This window comes from Sus scrofa, chromosome 6 (genome assembly GCF_000003025.6).
Source record: "Sus scrofa isolate TJ Tabasco breed Duroc chromosome 6, Sscrofa11.1, whole genome shotgun sequence".
NCBI lineage: Eukaryota > Metazoa > Chordata > Mammalia > Artiodactyla > Suidae > Sus > Sus scrofa.
The window spans coordinates 51295764-51315045 of record NC_010448.4 but is presented as its reverse complement, the minus strand read 5'-3'; the positions used below and the strand labels follow the sequence as shown (position 1 = coordinate 51315045).

The window sequence follows — 19282 nt, the reverse complement described above, 5'->3', positions numbered from 1 at the left end:
TGGAGCTACAGCTGCCTACCATGGCCACACCCACAGCAATGTGGGTTCAGAGCCTCCTCTGTGACCTACACCACAGCTCATGGCAACCCCAGATCCCTGACCCACTGAGCAAGGGCAGGATGGAATCCGAATCTTTGTGGATACTAGTTGGGTTCGTTAACTGCTAAGCCACAATGGGAACTCCAAAACTCATAGGTTTTAAGTCATTCTGAGTAGCATGATAAAATCTCCCTTTGTCTAGTGTATCTCACCTTATATGCTTACCTGCCCCTTGTCACTTAGTAGTGGAATCACAGTGCTTATATCCAAGGAACCCTTACTTTACTTTATAATGTCCTTAAAGCCCAAGAGTAGTGATGTTGGCAATTCTGATACTCTCTTACTGTGCCTCATTTACAAATTAAAGTTTGTGGAGTTCCCGCTGTGGCGCAACGGGATGGGCGGCGTCTTGGGAGAGCTGGGATACAGGTTTGATTGCAGGGCCAGGCACAGTGGGTTAAGGATCCAGTGTTGCCGCAACTGCACCTTAGGTCAAAACGGCAGCTCGGATCTGATCCCCTGGCCTGGGAGCTCCATATAATGGGGGTCAGCCAAAAAAAATAAAAAATAAAAAAAAAAAATAAAAACCCCCCAAACCAAAACAAACAAACAAAATTAAAGTTTGTTATAAGTATGTATGCGTAGGGGAAAAAAAAAACAAAAAACATTGTATATGTAGGGTTTGGTACAATCCATGGTTCCAGGCATCCTGGGGGGTCTTGGAACGTATCCCCCAGAGATAGGGGAGAATTACTGTAGGTGCGTGATAAATTCTCTCCAGAACTCTCTGTCCTTCCCTCCCCAGTCTGGGGCCAGACTAGAGGGCCAGGATCTCTGGAGTTAGTGCCAGATTTGCTACTAACTTGCTTTGTAAAATTCTTCCCCCTCCCCCATTTCTTCCTGGAGCAAAATAACCCATCCCCAGGGAAACTTCTTCTAGGAAGCTCCCCCCTTCCCTGGCCATGTTTAGCACCCACTCTTCTCCTGGCCTGCAAGGAGCGTGCTCAGGGAGTTTTCATTGTGGCTCAGCAGAAACAAATCTGACTAACATCTGTGAGGATGCAGGTTTGATCCCTGGCCTTGCTCAGTGGGTTAAGGATCTGGTGTTGCCGTAAGCTGTAGTGTAGATTGCAGACGCCAGCTCTGATTCGACCCCGAGCCTGAGAACCTCTGTGTGCTGTGGGTGTGGCCCTAAAAAGACAAAGATAAAATAAAATGAAATAAAATAAAAGAGTGTATTCAGCTGTCTCCTGGCTGTTTTGAGCAGAGGTGAGCCCAGGAGGGAAATCCCTGAGGGTGGGAGGCTGGAGTTTCAGGCCCCAGGTCACATGCTTAAGGGGCCGTGGATAAGGCTGAGCGCAATTGTGTGTGTTTGTTGACAAGTGACTGGGTGGGTCTCATACCTGGGGAGTCGATTTCCAGTGTCAAGGAGTCTTGGAGGTGACACTTCACTCAAAAGCCATAACCACCAGGAGGTAGGGGCACAGGGCCAAGGTTTTCCTAATGAAGCTGGGGAGTTGATGCCAAGTATTTTACCTACCCAGTAACCTCTTCTACACTGAGCCTTTATTGGTTCAGAGTGGTGGTGGCCCAGTCCTGGCCAATCAGAGCATTCCATCCCCTGGCCACAGGGATTGGTTCAGGGTTGGGGGTGTGACCACTTCCTGACCAATAAAAATTAGCCCTGAGACTTCTGCTTGAGCTAATAGGAAAGGGACACCCTCTTTTGATGGGGGTTGCTAAATTGGTAGGGTGGAAATCTGGGACTATGGGTGACACCAGAGACAAAAGCCCTGCAGAGTTGAGAAGTGGAAAAAGACTGCTTTCTGGTGAGACCATTTGAGCCCCTGGATCCAACTGTGCCCAAAGGTAATTAGCCTTTGATCTTCCTGGTTATATGAATGAATATTTGTCCCTTTTCACTTACACAAGTTTTTTTTTCCGCTTTTTTTGGGCACACCCACGGCACGTGGAATTTCCTGAGTTAGGGATCGAGCCCAAGCTACAGCAGTGACAACACCAGGTTGTTAACCTGGTAGGTCATTGGGGAACTCCTTACAAAACTTTTTTTTTTTAGGACCACAGTTGCAGCATATGGAAGTTCTAGGGATTGAGTGGGAGCTGTAACTGCCAGCCACAACCATAGCAACACCAGATCTGAGTTGTGCCTGTGACCTACACCACAGCTCATGGCAACGAGGGATCCTTAACCCACTGAGTGAGGCAAGGGATCAAACCCAAATCCTCATGGATACTAGTCCAATTCTTAACTCGCAGAGCCACAACTGGAACTTCCATACACAACTTTTTGACTTCAGTTTTTTGTGTTTTTTTTTTTTGTCTTTTGTCTTTTTGTTGTTGTTGTTGTTGTTGCTACTTCTTGGGCCGCTCCCAGGCATATGGAGGTTCCCAGGATAGGGGTCTAATCGGAGCTGTAGCCACCGGCCTACGCCAGAGCCACAGCAATGCGGGATCCGAGCCGTGTCTGCAACCTACACCACAGCTCACGGCAACGCCGGATCGTTAACCCACTGAGCGAGGGCAGGGACCGAACCCGCAACCTCATGGTTCCCAGTCGGATTCGTTAACCACTGCGCCACGACGGGAACTCCTGACTTCAGTTTTTTGTCATTTGCAATGAAACATATCTTTATGAGTCCAGAAGAGGCACAAATTCCAGTAGAGTTCCAAGGATAAGAAACGAGGAGTGAACACGTGTCAGAATTCTTCAAGATGTCCAGGCTTTGAAGGATAGGCAAGCCTTGTTACAGGGGTGGTGAGGATGGAGGAGGAAGGACATTCTAGGATGGGGGAAGAGTGAAGTCACAAAGGCAAAAGGTGGGGGCACGTGTGAAAGAGGGAGCAGTGGGTGTATGTCAGGGGCAACATCTTAGTAGGCCAGGCAAAGGGTGGCGCGTGCTCCTGAGAGCAATAGGGAGCCACAGAAGGTTGAAGAGCAAGGGAAGTCTAATCTAAACTTTACTTCTGTAGCTCCAGATCCTGGGGTTTGTTCCTCCCCCTTCCCCCCTCCCCCAGAACCCAGGTGGGAGGAGGGATTAGATTGAGGGGGGAGGAGGGGTCAGATTGAGGGGGGGGCGAAGGCTACCATCTGTATCCAAATTGCCTGGGATGCCATGCAGATGACGGATGTTATGCAAATGTATGCCCTCCTGGGAGGTGGGCCAGGACCCTCCCCTCATCAAGTCGGGGACCAGGTGCTGGGCAGAGCACACCTTCCTCCCTGGGGTCCTCTCTCTGCCCTCCCCTCAGCCATCTGCTCACTCCCTCTCCAGCTCCCCAAATTCCCCTCTCCACCTGTCCCTTTTTTCTCTTTCTTTCTTTCTTTCTTTTTTTTTTTTTTTTTTTTTTGTCTTCTTGTCTTTTTAGGGCCGCAGCCACGGCATATGGAGGTTCCCAGGCTAGGGATCGAATCGGAGCTGTCACCGTCAATGTCTTACACCACAGCCACAGCAATGAAGGATCCTTAATCAACCCACTGGGTGAGGCCATGAGCGAGGCCAGAGATCGAACCTGTGTCCTCATGGTTGCTAGTCCGGTTTGTTAACCACTGAGCCACGACAGGAACTCCATGGGTTTTTTTTCTAAATTAAAGCTTTGTTGGAGTCCCTGCGCTGGCGCAGCAGAAGCGAATCCAATTAGGAACCATGAGGTTTCGGGTTCGATCTCTGGCCTCGCTCAGTGGGTTAAGGATCTGGCATTACTGTGAGCTGTGGTGTAGGTCGCAGACGTGGCTCGGATCTGGTGTGGCTGTGGCGTAGGCTGGCAGCTACAGCACTGATTAGACCCCTAGCCTGGGAACCTCCATATGCCTCGGGAGCGGCCCTAAAAAGAAGACAAAAAGAAAAAAAAGAAAAAATGAAGCTTTTTGACAAAGCTGTGTCCAGTGAGTCTACCGAGGCCATTTTCCAACAGCATTTGCTCACTTCGGGTCTCTGAGCTACACTTGGTAACGCTTGTAATAGTTGAAACGTTTTCATTGTTATTCTCTTTGTGCTGGAGGATCTGTGACCAGTGGTCTTTGACGACACTACTATGACTCACTGAGGCCTCAGATAATTGTTGGCATTTTTAACCAGAAAGTGTTGTTTTTTTTGGCTTGTGAGGGCCACACCAGTGAACATGGAGGTTCCCAGGCTGGGGGTCTATTTGGAGCTATAGCTGACAGCCTACACCACAGCCACAGCAAAGCAGGATCCAAGCCGCATCTGCCACCTACAGCACAGCTCACGGCAATGCCAGATCCTTAAACCACTGAGCAAGGCCAGGGATTGAACCTGCATCCTCATGGATACTATTAGAGTTCATTACCACTGAGCCATGGCAGGAACTCTCTGGCTTTTTTTTTTTTTTTTTTTTTTAAGATATAATGCTATTGCACACTTACTATAGTATAAATGTAACTTATATGCACTGGGAAACCAAAAAAGATTCACGGGACTCGCTTTATTGTGATATTCGCTTTATTGCTGTGGTCTGGAATCAACCCAAAATAGGTCCGAGGTATGTCTCTATTTCTCTCCCTGTCTCTTCCCATCTCAGTCTGACTCTGGGCTCCCTCTTATCTCGGAGCTGCCCTCCTCCCTCCCTCCCACGAAGCCTCTCCATCTGCCTCTCCAATCCCTCTGCCTCTGCCTCAGTCTCTCCAGCTGAGCTCACTCTTCTGCCCAGTTTTCTGCTGTTTCTTCTCGGCCCCAGGTCCCTTCGGCGGGGTTCCTCCAGGCCACCCCTCCTCCCCCAGCTGCAGGCACCAGGCTGTCCCCCAGGAGGCAGCTAAAGCCCTGCTTCCATCCACTCCACAGCTCAGAGAAAGCTTTTCCTCTAGAAGCTTCAGGGCCTCCAGGGAGAGAGAGAGAGAGAAAGAGAGAGACAGGGAGGGAGACTGGAACTTTTACTTAGGGGGACAGCACCCCATCCGCCAAGCAGGCACTGGTCCTGGGGGACCAGGCTCAGCTACCTCTGGACCCCCAGCCCCTCTCTCTTCCACCTTCTTCCAGATGAGTCACCCTCTGCTCTCTCTCTCTCTCTCTCATTTCTTTCTCCGTGACATCCGATTTCTCCCAAGGTTCAGCAAGGGGGCAGGAGGGCTGGGGGTGGAGGGACAGAAGGGCATTACCTGTGCCCCCTTCCTCCCCCCGCAGGAGGCTCTGGCTGCAGGATGGTGTCCACGTGACAGATAGCATTTATTCTAGACTCCAGTGTCCACAGATGATGGGGCGGGGGCGGGGGCGGGGCGGGGGTGGGGATCCAGTGTCAGACTCTGCAGCAGGACGTCAGGTGGGGGGAACCAGCGATGGAGGCAGGAGGTAAAAATAGCCCCGGCCAGCCGACCCTCGGAGCTTCGTCCCAGGCCGGGCCTTGGGCTTGGGTCCAGGAGCTATTCTGGGGCCTGGGAGAGTCATACTCCCTGAAGGAAGGTCCCCTCCCTCCCAGCAGAGGCAGGCAAGCGGCTGTGGTCCCTGCCCAGCCTCCAGAGGAAGGAAGGGAGGGCCCGAGAGGGAAGAGGGAAGGCCAGGAAGGCAGGGGCGGGTGGAGGCGCACGCGCAGGACTGGTTTTCTGGTGCCCACGACTCCAGGTCGGGTTCCTTAACTGCTCCTGTGAATGCCTCGGGCTTAGCACTGGGGGGAAGAGGGAGAGTCAGCAGGCCCCTAGAGGCTGTTCTACTCCCAGCAGGTCCCCCTTTCACTGGGGTGCCCAGCGCCTGACCCACCTCATCTCCGAAGCCCCCACTCCCATGCTTGGCTCCTCCAGAGGCACCCCCCATGAGAAGGCCCGTCTGCTCCGGCCCCTCTGACCCCGAGTGGCTCAGTTCTGGCTCCCCAGGAAGCCTGGGGGGGAGAAGGCAACATGTTGGCAGTGGTCCTGGCCATGGGGGGTGGGGACGGGGGGGCGGGGAATGGGGTGCGTTGGCTGGAGATTGACTCGGGGATGGGTGGGAATGGGCTGGGGATGGGGTCGGAGGTGGGAATGGCGCTGGGCCTGTGGTCAAAGATGCTGCTGGGGTTGGAGGTGGTGGTGATGCAGTTGGGGTCGGGTTTGAGGGTCGGCTTGGGGAATGGCTACAGCTGGAGAGTGGCCATGTGGTTGCAGCTGGAGATGAGGTTAGATTGGGGTACGGTTGGAGTTAGGAAGGGAAGCGGGAGTGGGTTTGGAGGGGCCCTGGGGAGGGGGTATGGTTGGAGTTGTGTCTGGTGCTGGTTACGGGCTGGAGTTGAGGATGTGGCTGGGAGAGGGCTTGGGGGTGGGGAGGATGTGGGAGTCTGGGGTGAGGTTAGGGGCCTGGTTGGGGTCAGGGCTGGAGAGGGGAATGATTAGGTGTGGGGGCTGAGGCTGGGGATACGGTTGGGGTTGGGGAGAAGGTTAGATGGGGATGGGGCATGGTTTGGGCTGGGTTGGGGTTGGAGGGGAGGACGAGGTTGGGGACGGAGAGGAGGCTGGGGTGCAGAGGGTGAAATTGGGGGTTGGGATGGGTTGGGGTTGGGAATAGCGGTAGGGATGAGATTGGGGATGGGGTGAAAATGGGCTGGGGGTGGGTTTGGAGCTGGTTACAGATGGGTTGAGGGTGTAGCTGGGATGCCGGTGGGGGAGGGGATGGTTATGAGGGTGGGAGGCTGGAGATGGGATGGCATCTTATTTGGCGATGGAGGCGAGATTGGGGGTGCGGTTGGATCGCGGTTGAGGCTGGGGATGAGGTCAGAGGTGGGTTAGAGAGGTCGATTCCCAGCTTGCAGGCCACTCACGGGGACCCCTTTTCCCCTTGCCGGCAGCAGCGGTGTCCCTTGCGTCTCATGCAGTAGAAAGCAGCAACGACGAGGAGCAGGAGGCCCACGCTGACAGCCACGGCCATGACCGCCACTCCGGCCTGGGAGGTCTGGGGGGCCACTGCGGGGCGGGACAGAGCGGGAGGAGGTCAGCCAGCAGCGCTCCGGCCACCCGCACCGGGGCCTGCTCCCACGGCTGTGCTGGCTCACCGGTGCCGAAGTGGAAGACGTGCCGGTCGTTCCCGTGGGGGTTGGAGGCCTCGCAGGAGACGCCGTCTCGGCTCAAGGCACTGGTCACCTTCAGGGTCAGGGAGCTGCTCACCCAGCCCTGGCCTCCGGGGGCTGGCTCCGCTGGCTGTGGAGGCTCGGGTCAGGCCGGGCTCATGGATCGAGGGCGGCTCAGACCCCCGCTCATGGGCTCAGGGGCCTGGGGTGATGGAGGAGGTGAAGAGGAAGCCGCGGGGAGAACCCAGTGCTTGGACCACTGAGGGGCAGGGGCCCTCGAGGGCTCTGGGGAGGGCGCCTGGGTTTCAGAAGGTTCTGGATGTGGGGGGGGGTCCCTTACGCTGCCGCCCAGTTGGCTCCAGCTGAGTTTGGGCTCCGGGTAGCCGCGGGTGCGGCAGATGAGTTTGACCTCATCTCCTTCCCTCCAGCTGCCCTCCGCCTTGGGTTGCACCTCCTCTGCCCTTAACTCTGGTGGCCCTGTGGGTTGGCAGGGGTGGAAGGGGTGAGCCGGAGGCACCAGGGGGAGGGGGAGGAGAGAGGGAAAGAGGAGAGAGCGAAGAGCCAGCGGTGGACCCGGCTCGTTTGTCCTGGCTCCCCAGCCCCCCAGCCCCCCGCTCCCTTTGCCCCCGAACCTTGGACCAGCAGCTTGAAGCTCCGGGTGCGGCTAAGGAGGGGGACCGTGGGCATGGAGGCCTCACACGTGTACGTGCCGGCGGAATCGAAGGTGATGGAGCGGAGAGAGAGCGTGGAGTCATCCCCCAGGGGCACCGAGTCCTGGGTGGGGAGGGGACAGGCCAGTGGCCGGGCTGTGAGAGAAGGGGAGAGGCAGGTGGGAAGCGGGGGTGGGGTGGGGTTCCCCCGCGCTGGGGGGGGCTTCTTTCCCCCTCACCTTGGTCCAGCGCAGGGTCGGGGTGGGCAGGCCTCGCACGGAGCAGTTGACGGCTGTGCTGTTGCCCAGGGGTAAGGAAAGCTCCTCCCCAGTGCTGAGCTCCAGGGGGTCCAGGTCTGGAGGGGGGTTACAGACTGTCACCTTCCCCAGAGCCTCACCCCCTTGGTTAGGGGTTCTTCGGGGCTGCTGGGGGTGCGGAAGAAAGGAGCAATCGTCAGCGGAGAAGGCCAAGCTTGCCCATGGCTGCCACCTCTCCACTCTGCCATCCGGGCCCTCGAGCCCAGAGCTAGGACTCTCACTGTAAGACACATGCCCAGGAGTTCCCATCGGGGCTCAGTGGTTAACGAATCTGACTAGGAACCATGAGGTTGTGGGTTCGATCCCTGGCCTTGCTCAGTGGGTTAAGGATCTGGCGTTGCCGTGAGCTGTGGTGTAGGTTGTAGACGTGGCTCGGATCCTGCGTTGCTGTGGCTGTGGCATAGGCCAGCAGCTACAGCTCCGATCAGACCCCTAGCCTGGGAACCTCCATGTGCTGCAGGTGCGGCCCTAGAAAAGACAAAAAAAGAAAACAAACAAACAAATAAATAAATAAATAAATAAGCACATGCCCAGGAGTCCCCTGGTGGCCTAGCAGTTAAAGATCTGGTATTGTCACTGCGGTAGTGTGGGTTCCATCCCTGGCTCAGCAGTAATGAACCCTGCTAGGATCCATGAGGACGTGGGTTCGATCCCTAGCCTTGCTCAGTGGGTTAAGGATCTGGCATTGCTGTGAGCTGTGGTGCAGGTCACAGACTTGGCTCGGATCTGGCGTTAGTGAGGCTGTGGTAGGTGGGCAGCTGTAGCGCCGATTAGACTCCTAGCCTGGGAACTTCCATATGCTGTGGGTGTGGCCCTAACAAAACAAAACAAAAACAAGACAAAAACCAAACCAAAACAAAACAAAAACAACCCACATGCTCTCCTGGACCACTTGCCACTAGAGCTGATGTCTGGGGCCAAGTTTAACGGATACCCTGGGGACGTGAGGTGTCCCTCTCGGACTTACCCCCCAGAGCCCGGCCTTCTCCTCCACTCTACCTGCTCAAATCATCTTTCTCTGCTCTGCCGTCAAAATGGACCCTCCTGCCTCTTTCTATCTCAAACCCCTGGGATTCGACAGCCTCGAATGCAGCCGTCACCTCCTCACTGCTCAGCCCTTGTCGCTGCTTATTATCCTGCGGTGGTTTCCCAGTCTCCTTGGCTTAAAGGCCACATTCCTTGATGGAGCCAAAGGATTCTGCCTGGTTGACTCCGCCCACTGCTTCAATCTCAACCCCCACTCTCCCCCCTTGTCCCAAGCTCCTGATACCTTATTCTCCCCCCATATATATATATATATATATATATATATATATTTTTTTTTTTTTTTTTTTGGCCACGTCTGGGGCATGCGGAAGTTCCCTGGGCCAGGGATCGAAACTGCACCACAGCAGTGACAACACCAGATTCTTAACTAGGCCACCAGGGAACTGCCCCCTCCCCTTATATGGTGTTACCCTATTCGCTCACTGTTGTTCTCCAGGATGCCATGTTGGGTCCTGCCTCAGGGCCTTTGCACGTGCTGTTTCCTCTGCCTGGAATGCTCTTCATATTCCTGATTCCATTCTTTGGTTTCCTACTCAAATGTCCCCTTCTCAGAGAGGCCTCTCTGACCTCCTAACATGCATGCACACTCCGATTTCCCCTTCAGCACGGAAGGGTTTGTTCCCCCAGCTGTCGAGGAGGATGTCAGCTGTCAGCGCTCAGCTGTCAGGCCTCTCTGGGAACTGCCTGAGCTGCAGAGAGCCCCTCGCTCAAGGTCATACCCTCTCCTTCCCCAGGCAGCTCACATCCAATAAAGGGCTGATGTCGGGGTACAAAGGCTGGTCCCCCTTGCCCCAGCTGGGGATACCCCAGCTTCCAGGCTCCCTTAGACTAAAACTCAACTTGCCCCTCTGCTCAATCCTGCTTCCTTCCCCTCCCCACCCCCCAGGTAGACACAGATCCCATAAATCCCAAGGCGCGCCTCATCAATTTTCGACCCGTAGTCAGAATCTGCTTCCCAGGAACGCAGCCTCTGACATCCCCCCGCTAAAATAATCCTCGTTCGCCCGGCCAAGCCCTCATCCCGTTACTCGTGTTAGTCTCTGTAGATGCAGCATCATTGCACAATGTGTCTGGTTCAGCATTTACCATCTCTCTGCCCTACTGGACCCGGAGCTGTGCAGAGGCAGGGACGCTACTGCCTTGTTCACAGAGATGTCCCCAACATCTGACACAGGGTCTAGCCCCGGGGAGGGAGGGGGAGGAATGCCGAGGGGGCACAGAGCCTTTGCACGGGGCCTGGGTGCAGGTGACCTGAGAAGGCTTCTTAGAAGACTGGACCGAGACAGTGATTACAAATGGGCCGTAAAGAGCCTGCGGAGGCATTGTAGGCAACAGGAGAGGAGCGTGGGTTGTGATGGGGAGAATGCTTCAGGGGAGAAGGGTCTGCCAGGTGGCCTTGAGGGCCCTGGTGAGGCATGTAGGTTTTCTCCCAAGAACACCAGGGAGCCATAGCATTCCCCGAAGTCAGGGGAGGTCAGGTTTGTGCTTTGGAAAGGGCTCTCTGGCTGCCTTGTGTGGGCGACTGGAGGGGGCTGGGGCATCTGGACCAGGGCAGGGGCCATAGAAGTGGAAAGAGAGGGTCGGAGGCAGGGCTGCCCCCAGGGCTGGGGGAGGGCCGGCCAGTGCCAGGGGCCCCCCTCCCTGCTCTCTGGCGGCTCTTACAGGCCACGTGCAGCTCCAGGGTCTTGGAGAGCTCCGCGTCCTCGGCGGCATCGTAGTCCTCCACCCTGCAGCCATAGGTCCCACTCTGGCTCCGCTGTACTCCCTCCAGGGTCAAGTTCCCCTCGAGATTTGTTTTCAGCACATCTTCCTCCTGGTCCTGGGGGACCGGGAATGAGCAATCCGGTTCAGGAGATGCCCTGGGCCAATGGGTCCTGCTAGGTCACGGGTCCCCCAAGTCAGTCATCAGGCAGAGTCAGGATTCTCTCAAATCAGAGGTTGGAGATCCTATGGGCTCCTGGGTCACCAGTCAAGTGCCCTGTTAAGCCAGGGGCCACCGAGTGAAATGTCAAAAATTGGTGCAGGAGTTCCCACTGTGGCTCAGCAGGTTATGAACCCGACTAGTATCCATGAGGATGTGGGTTTGATCCCTGGCCTCGCTTAGTGGATTAAGGATCTGGCGTTGCTGTGGCTGTGGTGTAGGCCAGTAGCTATAGCTCTGATTCAACCCCCAGCCTGGGAACCTCTATATGATGCACATGTGCCCCCCCCCCCAAATATACATATATAGGTGCAGGTGAGTATATTGCAGAGGTCGGGGCGGGCTGTTCCAGTGATGGGCTGGGGTACCTGAAGGCGGAAAAACGTGTACTCGGGGGTGGGGCTGCCGTCCCCTCGGCAGAAGAGCTGGACAGAGTCGCCCTCGCGTACCCAGCCCGCGGTGGTGGACGGGCTGCCCAACCAGAACTGCACATGCTCCGTGGGATCTAAGGGAAAGGGCAGACTCACGATCAGGGTCAAGTGTAAAAGGCAGGGCTGGACTGAGGGAGAGAGGTCAGCCAAGGAAAAGGCTGCGGTTGCTCAAAGGTGAGAGGTCCTATCTTTCAAGGCTCAGGTTCACACTTATTCTGCAATCAGGGACCATGGGTCGGAAGTTGAGACAAGCCGAGAGTATAGGTCAAGGGTCAGGCGTCACTGCCGCTGAAAGGTCAGTGTGGGATTCAGGGACCCGATTTGGCATGAAAGGGTGGGGCTCAGCGTTTAGTCATGAAACTCCGTGGGGTTCAGGGTACTGCGGGGGATGGGGGGCAGAAGTCAGGACGGGGCTCTTACTACTGTTTGAGGTCAGCGGTCAGAGGCCAGGACACACTTGAGCGTGAGGTGGGGGAGTGGCAGGTGGCTTGGAGGGTCAGGCCTCCGTGAGGCGTGGGGTCCAAGGTCAAGGCAGTCAGGGGCTGCTTAGGACTCACAGTGCAGGGTGAGGCGGAAGGCAGGGCTGTCCAGGCGGCCGTGCCGGCCGGTGGGCAGGCGGTAGTGCACAGAGCAGTGGAAGCTGGCGTCCCGGTCGGCCTTGCGGAGCCGCAGGTAGAGGGTGCTGGTGAGAGACAGCAGGCCCGAGGCCTCACGGACGGTGCGGCTGGTCATGTAGCCCTCTGGGAGGGAGGGAAGGTGGTCAGCGGGCCCGCCGGGCGCCAGCGCAACCCCCCATGTCTAGCTGGGCTCCCGGGCACTCACCGGAGTTCACCTCCAGGGGCACCTCCAGGCGCTGCCCATTCCGATACCACGTGATCTGGGGCACTGGGTTCCCGTTGCGACTGTTGCAGGTGGCGATCTGGGGCAGACACAGGCCTGGCACTGGGCTCGGAGCCAGAACCCTGAAACCTGGGTCCCCCTCAGACACAAGAGTCCAGCTCCCACCCCGATTCCTTTGGACCCGGGTTGGAACTCCCAGGCCCCTGCATCTCATCCCAGCCCATCCCAAACTCTTATTTTCTTTAGGGCCACACCCGCGGCATATGGAGGTTCCTAGGCTAGGGGTGGAATCACAGCTGCAGCTGCCAGCCTACACCACAGTCACAGCAACACAGGATCCGAGCTGCATCTGCGACCTACACCACAGCTCACGGCAATGCCGGATCCTCAACCCACTGAATGAGGCCAGGGATCGAACCTGCATTCTCATGGATACTAGTTGGGTTCGTTTCTGCTGAGCCACAACAGGAACGCCTCCCAACCTTAAGAGGCAGGAGTCCAGGACCGCAGCCCCCTCCTCCCCCAGACCCCCTGGAATCGCGGCATGGCCCGAGGTACCTCCTGGGCAATGTCCTCCATCACAGACAGGGTCCCTTTGTTGGGGGAGACCTCGGTGGCCTCGGGTTTTGCTGTGGGAGAGATGTTACTGTCAGGAGCCCCTTCCTGAGCGAGCCTCCCCCAGACCCTGCAGATACTCACCAAACACGTTGAGCCGTGCGGTGGCCTCGGCGGTCCCCGCTGCCCCGGCCCTGACCACACACACGTAGTCCCGCTCATCGCCCACCTGGGCCTCGGCCAGCACCAGGCGCCCCTGGGAGTCCAGCTGGTAGGGGGGGCTGCGACCCCAGGAGTCGTGCATCTTGTCCTGGAGCTCCGAGCCCTGCAGCTCGGCTGAGGCCAGGCGGTGGCGGACCCCAGTGCGGTCAGCCTGTCGGGGGGCGGGTGCCTCAGCTGGGGGCCCTTCACCCACTCTCCGTCTCCTGTCTCTCCACTTAACTTTCTTTTCCCTTTTTTTTTTCTTCTTTTTTTGTCTTTTTTACAGCCGCACCCATGGCATGTAGAAATTCCCAGGCAGGGAGTTCCTGTTATGGCTCCGAGGTTAACGAACCCGACTAGGAACCATGAGGTTGCAGGTTCAATCCCTGGCCTTGCTCAGTGGATTAAGGATCTGGCGTTGCCGTGAGCTGTGGTGTAGATCGCAGACATGGTTTAGATCCCATGTGGCTGTGGCTGTGGATGTGGCCGGCAGCTGTGGCTCCAATTCAACCCCTAGCCTGGGAACCTCCATATGCCACAGGTATGGCCCTAAAAAGACAAAAAAAAAAAAAAGTTCCCAGGATAGGAATCAAATCAAAGCTGCAGCTGAGCCTATACCACAGCTCACGGCAATGCCAGATCCTTAACCCACTGAGAGGGGCCAGGGATCAAACCTGCAGCCTCATGGGTCCCAGTCAGGTTCTTAACCTGCTGAACCACAATGGGAACTCCATCCACTTGCGTTTCTTTCTGCTGCTCCGTGGGTCTCTGGCTCCCTCCCTCTCTGCTCCTTCTGCCCTTCTCTCCACTCCTGCCACCCCTGCTCTCTAACTGTTGTCACATTTTCCTGTTTCCCTCTTTCTCCATCTCGCTCACGCTGCTCCCACCTCTGCCTCCCTCTCCGGCCCTGTCTCTCCTGCCTCTTATGTTCTCTTCTATCTCTTTAGTCCCAACCCCAGGGCTCTTGCTTTCTGGGTGTCCGCCTCTAAATGTCCTCTCTCAAGAGCCAGCACTTTGAACAGGGGGTGTGGGGGTGGGGGAGCATCGTTCTAGTCTCAGCTGTGCTTGGGGTCCCCGCAGAGGGCCTCCCCTGTTGGGCCTCCATTTCCCCACCTGTGAAAAGTGGAGCTCCTAGGATCCTGTGGGCTCTGATGAGGGAGCAAAGGATTGTAGTGCCACTGCACCGATTCCCAGGCCCCCCTCTAGCACCCCCCGGCCCTCAGCCCGCAGCACTCACCAGGAACCATTCCAGCACGAAATGGTCATGAGTCCCCAAGGGGGTGCAGTCCAGAGTGACAGGCTCCCCCCTCATCACCTCCACCAGGGGGGGCACGGACAGGCGCACCTCAGCCTCGGCACCTGCGGGTGGGCGACTGAGCTCTCTCCCACTGCCACCAACAGGCAGAGCCCTCCGGACACAGCCCCTCCTCCCTTGGACCCAGGATCCAGGTCCCCAGTCCCTCCTCCCTCAGGCCCAGGAGCCCCAGCCCCTCCTCCCTCGGACCCAGCTCCATCCCTCCCTCATCTTCCACCTCTGTGCATTTTCCCTTCACCTGCAGAACTAAAGGCTCGTCCCTTGGGCCACTCAGGGCCCAGGTGGCCTCCATTCAGTCCTCCTCTTGGGCTAAAATCATGTCTGTTCTTGCTTTTCCCACTAGACCAAAAGCCCCTCAAGGGCAGGGCCAGGGCGGGCTCGTTCCTTTGCCTCCAGCACTTTGCGTAGGGCTGGGCCCTGGGCTGTGGGACAATTGTCTCTCTCCATCTTAGTCACCACCTCGGCGTGTGCGTTCCTCACCCAGGGTCTCCATTTCTCGGTTCCACAGTCTCTGTGTCTCTCATCAGTCCCTGTGTGGCTCAGCCCTGCCCCTGGGTCCCCTCCCTCAGGAACGGGGGCGGGGGGCTGGGGGCTGGGGGCTGGGCTGGAGCTGAGGCAGGATGGGTGTGTGGGCGCGGTGAGGGGGACAGGGCTGGGCAGGTTTCAGGAATGTGGGAGGGACAGGCTGGCTCAGACCTGCCCGAGCCCCCTACCCCTCTAATGCTTTGATAGAGCAGTGCGTCACCTCAGACCAGGATGGGACTGAGGCCCGGGATCCTGGGTCCTGAGAGAGAAGGGAGCCAAGGGCTCTCACTCTGGTGCCAGGATCCTGGCAGACAGAGCCTCTCGAATTAGGAAAGGGAGCTCTTTCACCCTCTGGGCCAGTATCCTGGCCTGAGCTCTGGTTCTTAGACCCTCCTCCACCTCCCCCCACTCTGCCCCCGCCCAGCCCGGCCCGGCTCTGCCCCTGGGGACCCACTATTGGCCATGCTGGTGCCAGGGCCCGGATTCTCAGGCACCCACCTCTGGCCCGGGCCTGCCCCCTGGGAGGGCGTGTGGGGCCAGGCTGGTGCCCGGGGCTGGGTCTGAGCAGCAGAAAGTGAGGACAGACAGCGAGATCTCTCTCTTCTCCGTTCTCTCATCTCTCTGTCCCTCTGCTGCCAGTCCCCTGGGGGCCTCTTCCTCCTCCACCCTCACACAGGTGTGTGCATTTATCTGGGGCCCCGGGAAGGGGGCACTGTCACTCGGAAACATTTGATTCCGCTGTCACTGCCCAGAGCCAGGACTCCAGCCCTTTCCGATGGCGGAGGGGGCCAGGGAGGCAGGTCCTTTAGAGTCTGGGCTCTGAATCCAGATGGGGGGGAACCCCTCAAATGCATGTGACTTGCTAGTTTCTAGCCACAGGGTCCCTGACTCTCTCAAAACTTGACAACTTTTGAGCGGAGAGCCCTGTTTTGGTTGGAAAGCTGCTCCAGCCACTGGAGGCCTGGGCCTCTGGATCTGAGGGAGGAGGGCCTGGGTGGGCAGGGTGTGGGGGTGGGGGGCAGATCCCAGGGTCTGAGGGGGAAGGAGCGGAGAGCCCCGCACTCCTGGGTCCCGAATTCTCAAGTCTCTAATCCATAGCTGACTGTCCCTAGCCCTCTGCCCGGTTGTACCCAGGTCTCTCACAGGGAGGGGTACCCCATGCTCCCATCTCCCTCCTCCCTGGGGTCCCCAAGTTGGGATTTCTAGGGTCCGTGAAAGACCCTTTCCTCTTCCCTTCCCAGGGCCCCCAGGGGCCACCCCCCAGCGGCGTCCTGCTCTCAGCCCGAGTCATACCTGGGTGCGCCCCCAGCAGGAGCGCGAGCACCAGCAGCCGCGGGGCCCGGGCGTCCGGGGGCTCCATGTTCAAGGCGGCGGCGGTGGTGGCGGCGGCGGCGGCGGCGGCGGCAGCAACTGAGCCCGGGCTGGGGCTCCCGGCGGCCGCGGGTCTGGAGGAAGGAGGCCCCGCCCCAGGCAGCCCCGCCCCGCCCCGCCCACCCGGCCCCCCTCGTCCTCCCTCGTCCCCCCGCCCCAAACCCGGGCGCCTGGCCAGGACCTCCCACTGCCCGGAGCCGACCTCCCAGCGCTCGGCCGCCGGGGAACGGGGATCCCTCCGCCCCCAGGCCCCGGGATGTCAGGCTCCGGCTGACCAGCGCCCGCAGCGGGTGGCCTGATCGACCAGTCCAGCCGGTGTCCTGAGCTGAGCGGGGACCTCACTGGAGAACAGCGGACTCTCTCCTCATTCTGAGCAGACGACTCGTTCCCACTATGGCCAGTGGCCTGGGCTCGCCCCGGTCCAGGACCAGTGGCCTGCACTGGCCTCGCCCCATACAACCAGCAATCCCCAGCCTGACCAGTGGCCTAGAACAGCTTCTCCCAGTACACCCTGTGCGGCCTCCCCAGTGGCTGGTGCTCTGGGCTGCTTTGCTGTCTGACCAGTGGCCTGGAACCCACCAGTTCGGTCTCCAGGGGAATCTACCCGTCTTCCACACCCCGGGTCTGCCCAGGCCTCTGTGAGGGTGGCAGGGCTGGGGCTGTGGGGTGCTCTTGCCTCCGCTCTCTTCCCCAGGGCCCTCCCTCTCTTTCCTCCATCCAGGGAATCCCAGGAATGCCACCCCCCCTTCCTCCCTTTCTCTCCCCTTGCCTCCCTCCCAACCTTGGGGGGAAGGGGAGGAGAATCAGGCTGGCAGGAGCAGGTGAATGGGGGAGGGGAGCAGGCCAGGGCACCAGAGGGAAGGGAGGAGGCCCCCCCCCCCAACCTCTGCCGTGGCCATGGGTCAGATGGAAGGGTCAGATGGAAAGGTCAGACTTGGATCACAGATCAGACGGTCCAAGGCTCCTCACAGGCCAGACCTGATTGGGACAAAATCCCCAGATGCTGGCAGGGGTGGGGTGGGGTTGGGGGAGAGATGTCACTGGTTACCCTGGAGAAGCTAGCCCTCAACACTGGTCAGGATGGGAGCAGCTGGTCCTTTGGGGAGAGCTTCCCCTGGCCTCTGCTCAGACAGGGGTGGGGGTCAGTGGTAAGACACCGGGGAAGGCTTAGGTTACAGGTTGGCCTGGGAGTTATCGGTCAGACTGGTTAAGACTACTTTGTCCATACAGAAGGGCAATTGTTATAGCGGGAAAAGTGATCTCTTAGTATGAGGTGCACTACCCCCTCCACCAGGAAGCCCTCCTTGGTTCCCCTAAGCTGGGTCAGCAGCCCCCTCTGGGCTCTGTCCACTACGGATCGTCCCTCTGGGGATGGGTCTGCCTCCCCCACTGAACCGTGAGTCGTTAAGGGCTGGGAGTTTCCATTGTGGCTCAGCAGTAACAAACCCTTCCACGAGGATGCAGGTTCCATCCCTGGCCTCGCTCAGTGGGTTAAGGATTCAGTGTTGCCGTGAGCTGTGGTGTAGGTCTCAGATGCTGCTCCTGCTAGGATCTGGCCTGGCTGTGGCTGTGTCTGGCAGCTGTAGCTCCGATTCAAGCCCTAGCCTGGCAACTTCCATATGCCGCAGGTGCGGCCCTAGGGGAAAAAAAAAAAAGAAAGATGGTATATGATGGTGGTTGTCCCATTATGGGTGATGGCTTCCATGGCTTGGTTAAAGTGAATCATGGAATCCCAGACTCACCGACTCACCAAGTCAGTGTGGCTCCAAAAAGACAAAAAAAAAAAAAAAAAAAAAAGGAAAGAAAAAAGAAAAGGGTAGGGTCAGGGCTGTTTCCGTCATGGTTGTGTCTGCAGCACTGCCCAGCACAGGCCAGACACAAAGCAAGGTTTGCAAGGCACCAGCCCAGGGGGAGGGGAGGGTTTGCAAGGCACCAGCCCAGGGGTATTCAGATCCTTGCAAATCCTACCCAGACTGCTCTGTGCAAACTTGTGGACCCAGCTTACACACAGTGACTGCAGGCACCATGGCTCCTCTGGCCCCTCTGGCCCCCAGCTCATGCACCCACTGCTTGGGCTGATGGGCCCCCTCTCAACAGCACCTCCTTTCCACCTTCCTCAAGCCCCAACGAGCTGAGGTTCTAGGTGAGGGAGGATTACCTGAGTGTGCGAAGAAGGGAAGTGATAAATACCAGCGCGGCTCCTCGGTTCCTCGCAGACTTGCAGAAACTAGCACTGAAATATCATCAGACTTTGTCCCCTACAATTTATTGCTACAAAACAGCCGGAGGGATCCCATTAAAATGTGAGTCAGCCCCTGTCACTCTTCTGCTCAGAACCTGTCCGTGGCTCCCCTCACTCAGACGAAAAGCTGCAGTTGCCTGCATGGTGCACAAGGTCCCGGATATGGTTTCATTACCTCCCCGACCCCCCCCCATTTCCCCCTCCTTTCCTATCTCCTGCCACTTTGGTCTCTTTGCTTCCATGTGCATCCTCCAACACCAGGCATGTTCCAGCCTTAGGGCCTTTGCACGTGCTTTTCCTGCTGCTGGGCCATTCTTTCCTGCAACAGCTCCCCTTCTCACTTGCTGCACAGCACCCCTTGCTAGCTCAGCCAGACTACTTCCTCTATCTCATTTTTTAGTGTCTCGCTCAGAACAAAAGCATCAAGAGAACAAAAACTCTGTTTTGTTCACCGCTGTCTCCCCAGTGCCTAGAACAGTGCTTGGCATGAGGAGAAGCTAAGTATCTATGGAATCAATGTATTTTCCAGGGCCATCCTTGCTGTCGCCTATGTAGATACTGATACATTTTAATGAACAAGCATTATCTTTTTTGTTTTGCTGTCCCAGGGCGTGTGGAGTTCCCAGGCCAGGGATCAGATCCAAGCTGCAGCTGTGACCTCTGTGGCAATGCTGGATTCTTTAACTCATTGTGCTGAGCTGGGGATCGGACCTGTGTCCCAGTGCTCCATCGTGCCATAGTGGGAACTTGGCCCAATCTTTTCTTTTCTTTTTTTTTAGTTTAGGCATATGGAAGTTCCCAGGCTAGGGGTCCAATAGGTGCT

At 57.6% G+C, this 19282-nt stretch overlaps 1 protein-coding gene across 2 annotated transcripts; it reads right to left on the bottom strand.

Moving 5' to 3' along the window:
- BCAM (basal cell adhesion molecule (Lutheran blood group)) lies at positions 4503 to 16303 on the bottom strand. 2 transcript variants are annotated; one of them, XM_003481884.4, is made up of 15 exons: positions 16140 to 16303; positions 14244 to 14365; positions 12950 to 13178; positions 12809 to 12879; positions 12233 to 12329; positions 11968 to 12150; positions 11348 to 11484; positions 10721 to 10877; positions 7934 to 8049; positions 7677 to 7818; positions 7385 to 7521; positions 7030 to 7174; positions 6799 to 6940; positions 5769 to 5886; positions 4503 to 5676 (listed from the first exon to the last, which is right to left on the bottom strand). In XM_003481884.4, the coding sequence occupies exons 1-15, from the start codon at positions 16204 to 16206 to the stop codon at positions 5671 to 5673; spliced, it is 1869 nt and encodes a 622-aa protein (XP_003481932.1). In that variant the 5' UTR covers positions 16207 to 16303; the 3' UTR covers positions 4503 to 5670. The 2 variants fall into 2 exon arrangements, with proteins under 2 accessions (XP_003481932.1, XP_013850432.1); XM_013994978.2 differs by lacking the exon at positions 7385 to 7521 and having other exon boundaries at positions 16140 to 16288.